We start from the raw sequence: 6000 nt of genomic DNA on the forward strand, positions 1-6000 counted from the left end.
GAAAGCCATACAAATGCATGGCAACAAATAGACTGCCGATAAAATGCCTTTTGTCAGTGCAACCAGCATTACACAGTGTTTCTTGGTAAGTCACTAAAGAAAATGAGAAAAAGCCTTGTCCTCGCTGAATAGTGATAAAGTTGGTCCTCAAAAAGTCATGGCTACAGTTTTGCTACCAATGGCTGGTGTGTCACCAATGCTGTTCCTTTAGATTTTGGTACTAAAACGACTGTGTAAATGAAATATTGTCAGTAGTTGGTACAGTCCAGCTGGGTTCGCTGAAGAACTCAGTCTACTTAAACATTTTGAGAGGATGAAGCACAATAATGCATTGTGCCAGAAGAAGATGCATAATGACAGATCTGAATAAATCCAGTGGATTCATAGATGTATGAAACCAAGAGGGTGATAACTGGATGATAGGGTGGGAGTGACAGTTTTAACTAACTGTGCACTTGTTTGTGCCATGTTTGTGCACCAGATTAACTCTCAGGCCCCATTTACATGACACAATGTCGTCAAGTGGAAAAGAAAAAACTTTCAATCTGTTTTGGGTGCCCATTTACAAGACACCAGTGGTTGGAACACAACCTTTTGAAAAGACTTGGGCTCTTTTTCTATGCAGAGGGTAGAGACACTGCTGTTGTGAATGCGCACCATGGCCGCAGTAAATAGTTCTTCTGCACATACACGAGTAGATGGACAATAACAAACATGGCAGCCTCTCTAGAGTGTCATGATTCCCAGTCCATACTCTCTTGGGACTTGGTAGCTTTATAGTTGAGTGGCACCCGTAATAACCATCCAACTTGATCGTCTGTCTATACGAATGTCTGTGTACTCGCCATTGTTAATGTTTATAGCATATTGTTCCCTGCACCTATGTGTGTCATTTCATTGCAAAAACAGACAACAGCACCCACTAGTGGCACAATATAAAAATAACATATTTTTCAGCATTTCTGTAATTTCCCTGTAACTGACATACTTTTCAAAATGTTGCTGGGTAAATATGAAACGAAATAATGCATAAACTATGCATTTTCACTTGAAGCATTGTCATATAAACGGGGCCTTAGTTAAGTTATGTTGAAGAAGCGAATTTTCTTGGTTACTTTGATGTACAAAACTACTTTAAATTTAGTTGGGATACGATTTAGAGCTTGGTCCAAACCATTGGGTAAAACATTGATTTATTACCATAAAGCACCACTTAATGAGACCAGTAAAGATTATGTAATTTGCCATGTATTTCACTCTCAGTCAAATTTTGTATAAGCTGTTTTCTTAATGTCCCTGCCATGATTATTCTGGTCAATGAAGATCGGTTGTCTCTTACATCACTAATCAATGAAGTAGTTCAGTGAGAACAGCATTGTAATATTAACAAATGAGTCCAAAAACTGGACCTTGACAGTATTTTCCTGTGAGGCAAATATCTTCTTGATATATAAACTGATTGCTACTATGATTACTTTCCAACATATAAAAATGGTGTCTTCTAAAGTTTAGAACAGCTATTCAGATAGTGTTTTGGCACCTCAGTCAGATCCACTGATGTACAACTTGTTTTCAACCGAGACTGTTTTATTATATCACAGGCCATTGAATCGATGCTCGCTGCCAACACAGCCATTTCAGCTTATTAGTGTGTATTGTTGGGCGAATTGCGAGTCATAACCACAAAAACATTGTACTTGAAATTGTTAGTTTTTCGTCTTTTAGGTGACCCGCAGTCTCCATTGTCTCGTAAACTGACTTGAGGATGCGGCCCCAAACTGTGAGGTTTGTCATACTCTTGCGCGCTGCCATCTTCTCTTCAAATCCAGGTTTCTTTTTGCACCTCCTGAGCCATTATAAACAGCAGATGCCATCAATTGCAGGAGCAACCGCTGACAAGCTCATCATGCCTCCATCGACAAGAAACAGATTTGTTTATGTTGTGAAATTTACAGTTTTGTGGGCAGCGAAGGAAAACAAACTGTAGGTGTGATCACTCCCATAGGCTGCCGGCACAAACACACGGGAGCGAGCCGGTATGTGCTTCGAGACGGTCGTATCGCTGATAAATATGTGCTCTTGACTGTTCCTTGGCGTCACGGTTTGTTATTCAAGTGGTGAAAACACAGTTAAGCTGAGTAAATACAGAGTTATTTGGGGTCAGCCAAAAGCTTCACTCACTGCACGACATCATAATTGTATCTGTCACTTAGCTTGTCTGGGGTGTTTTAGGTCCTTATCCTCCCTGTGTGTGTCTTATAGTATTCTCCAGTGTTGCTTTTCTAAAACAGATGTGGAATGCCTTTTGTTCCATTCATGTTATGCTCACGTTTTTTTTTCTCTGCTTCTGCTTTGTCCCCTCTCTTGACCTCAGATTTTATTTAGTCAGTGGCGGAGTGCCCCTCATCATCTGCGGGGTCACGGCAGCCGTCAATATAGACAACTATGGCAGTGGGGAGCAAGCGCCATAGTAAGTCTTCTTCTCTCAAGGTTTCAAACATTTCTATGTACTCATTTAAAAAAAAAAAGATTCAAACCAAAGCAACATGTACACATTTCACTTTAATTTTAACTTGTTTACTGTATATTCAAATTATTCTCTGTCCTGAATAAACAGAGTGTGTTTACATTGTTTGTGGAATTTGTAGACAAAGATTTCTATAGCAGCGAATTATAATGAATTTGCATCGTCAAAGCATGGTTGCTTTTTGGCTGAAAAGACGGGTGGTAAAATTTGGATTGAACAGAAGACATTGATGGGAATTTAATTGAAACCCTGAAGTTTCATTGAGTAAATACTAAAACATCACATGCAATGGTGAAAAATAGCAATTTTACTGTATTTATATGGTTTTTCACAGCTCAGGAACATCCAAGTTTCTCTTTCTACATTCTGAAAGTGTTGGGTTCAGTCTTGAAAATGTAATATTTCTTCAGTTATTGGTCAGTATAGAAAGTAAACATTTTTTCTTTCCCCTGATTGAAATGACAGTTGACAGGTCCAGAGAATGGGCTGGGCAGTTCAGAACCCCTTCTCTTTAACAATGGAGCTGTGCCATTTTCATTTTGCGTCCGCATTCAAAATCAACTTACTATGAAAAAGACATGGTCTAAATTGCAGCATGTCTGTATCCCTAAGCCTCTAAATAGTATTTTAAATTATTGTGCTTTCACAAGCTGCCAAGGAAACTATCTGTGCACACATTAACATGCACTGAAAACAAGTCGCATGGTCCATTTTTTGATTGGATTTGCACATCTGCGTTTCTTTCGGAAAAAAGATTTGCCCATTTCTGATTTGTATGACTACATGGTGCATATCTACTTCACAAAATTCATCGTAAATAAGCCTGGGTCCAGAGAAAATGGCCACTTTTCTTTTTAGAGTTACTCAATATGTGGTTTCACTTCTTCCATGGTTTACTATTAAAATAATTCCATGGTTGTTCCGACTGTGTACATAGAACTAAACGTATTCCCAAGTAAGTAAATTGACCCTGAAACTGTTAGTGCTATAATAATTCACTCATTCAAAATGTATTTGTATAGCAATATTTATACAAACACAATGCAATACACAGTGTTCAATAAAATAAAAATATAGGTACAAGTAGATTCAAATATGTGCTTTAGATTATTGAGTCATTACACCTTTTTACACTTTTTGATTACATTTTTCAAATTTAGTTTTGGTACCTTTTTTTGTATTGCTTTCAATTCAGTATAGCTTGTAAATGAGTGGTCCATCTTTGGAGCCCCCTTTCTTTGCCCATCACCCGAGCTTTTCTTGATATTAAATCTACCATATTTTCTAGACGTGGCACTTTGTTTAGTTGCTTGGTTGGTCTTGCAGCTTATATTAAGGAGTAACTCCTTTATCCAAATATGATATAACTTACGTACCAAGTGGGACCACTGGATGGAACTTTATGACAACACAATGGCTACAGTAAGAGAAGCAAACTGTTACCGTGATTAAGAAATTAAGGTGGTTAATTGTGATCTGAAAGCATGACTACCAATGTTTGAGCAACACATTGACAGATGGTTCTGGAATGAGGCTAATTAAAGGTGCAGTTCCATCTGGACTAGGAAAAAACAAAAAGTTTTATATTGTTTTTTCGTCTTCATGACACCTTCTGTGATCGATGCGACTTATATGGTGATTATTTCAAATCAAATCAATTGAATTCTCACCTGTATCTCTGTGTGTTGCAGCTGCTGGATGGCATGGGAGCCCAGCCTGGGAGCCTTCTTTGGCCCTGTGGCCTTTATCTTCCTTGTGACGTGCATCTACTTCCTCTGCACTTTCATCCAGCTGCGACGACACCCCGAAAAAAAGTACGAGCTCAAACAGCTGACAGAGGAGCAGCAGAGACTGGCCGCTGTGGATGTGCCGACCCATTGCCACCAAGGTGCCGAGCCCGGAGCCCCCCCAAGTGGGAGCCAGTGCCCTGCTGGCTGCCCAGGCGTCCCCATCAACCCAGCGCTGTTGGCCAATGAGCACTCCTTCAGAGCTCAGTTGCGAACAGCGGCCTTCACCCTTTTCCTGTTCCTGGCCACCTGGACTTTTGGGGCATTGGCTGTGTCACAAGGCCACTTTCTTGACATGATTTTCAGCTGCCTTTATGGTGCCTTCTCCGTTACGCTCGGCCTCTTCATCCTCATTCATCACTGCGCCAAACGGGATGATGTCTGGCATTGCTGGTGTTCCTGTTGCCCGGGACGAAGCGCCAATGCTTGCTCCGGTGCTCATGGGCAAGCACAGGCTCGGCCCAAGGTCAATGTGAATGGAGACACACCTGGACACGGTCATGGTCACAGCCACTGTCATCACGACTCACCCTGTCAGGGTAAGACACTAATCAGCTGCAGTCACGGCAGTTTAGGGCACTGTAAACATGCTGCCCTCCCATCCTCACAAAACCACATTACCTGTCTGGCACCGGTGACACCGTGCTGCGCCGCATTGCATAGCCAGCAGCTGATGGAGGAGGAGCCCACAGCGACACACGTGTTGCTACATGCCGACCCTGAGGGATACCGACCGGGGATTCAGCTGCATCCTTGCCTCAAGAGCAGCACCAGGACTAAAGGTCGTCAGTTGAGCCGCAGGACTGGGGCGGGTAGTTGCGGAACGGGGAACGAAAGAGAATATGCCTATCACATCCCCTCCAGCGCGGACGGAGGCAGCGTGCATAGCTCACACACTGACAGCCCCCACAGTACACACGAGCGCCACGCCCACATCTGCCCACACCTGGCCCACGATTGTCAACATGACGGACATCATGCTTGCCACGAGGGGCATCACGCGTGTCATGCCACCACGCACGAGTCCCTGGCATGCCATAACCCCTGCCACCGGCACATTTGCTGTGCCAAGGCAGACATTTTCCCTTCCCTGTGCCCAGCAGAGGCTGGAGACACGGGCGTCTTCTTGTGCGGCTGCAGCAAAGTGGCCGAGGAGGACCCCATGGCCACACATCACCACCTGGAGATGCATGCACAGCGCAGACAATCCTACCCCCAGAACCCTCCCAATCAGAATGGGATTTTAAAGGGGGGGCTGCATGAAGGTCTCCTGTTCACCTCGGACAGCACAGGGAATATACGCACTGGGCCCTGGAAGAACGAAACTACTGTGTAGTGTGGGCAGGTAAAAGGGGAAAAAAAAAAACAAGAAGGCGGCACCACCCTTGCCTCGTCCTGCCTAGAATAAACTTACAAATCCCTTTCTAGAAATGTAAGAAAAAGGAAGAGAAAAAAAAAAAAAGAATCGAGAAACATTTTAAGCATCACAATCAAGTGTGGAATATTTTTATTTTAAAGTCTTTATGTTTTTATGTGTGCTGTTTTACTGTACAGAAATCTGATATCATGCAAATTCTCCCCGCGGGGACGTCCACTGACAGAACCGAATCGCTTCCATCACAAAGAATTTTGTGAAAACGTGTGTCACGTCATACCATCCGATGTAACTGAAGGTATTTCCACTGT

The 6000-nt window shown here is 42.8% G+C and overlaps 1 protein-coding gene across 1 annotated transcript in view; it reads left to right on the forward strand.

Annotated features, from left to right (window-relative positions):
* The window catches only part of adgra1b (adhesion G protein-coupled receptor A1b), a 229241-nt gene extending 223493 nt beyond the window's left edge, over positions 1–5748 (forward strand). Inside the window, exons 18-19 of the mRNA XM_080481140.1 lie at positions 2375–2470; positions 4219–5748. Of these exons, the coding sequence (XP_080337266.1) occupies positions 2375–2470; positions 4219–5650 (1528 nt within the window). The 3' untranslated portion in view covers positions 5651–5748. The remainder of the gene's footprint in view (positions 1–2374; positions 2471–4218) is intronic.
* Positions 5749–6000: the final 252 nt, after the last annotated feature.

Source organism: Lipophrys pholis, assembly GCF_963383615.2.
Source record: "Lipophrys pholis genome assembly, chromosome: 15".
Taxonomy (NCBI): Eukaryota; Metazoa; Chordata; class Actinopteri; order Blenniiformes; family Blenniidae; genus Lipophrys; species Lipophrys pholis.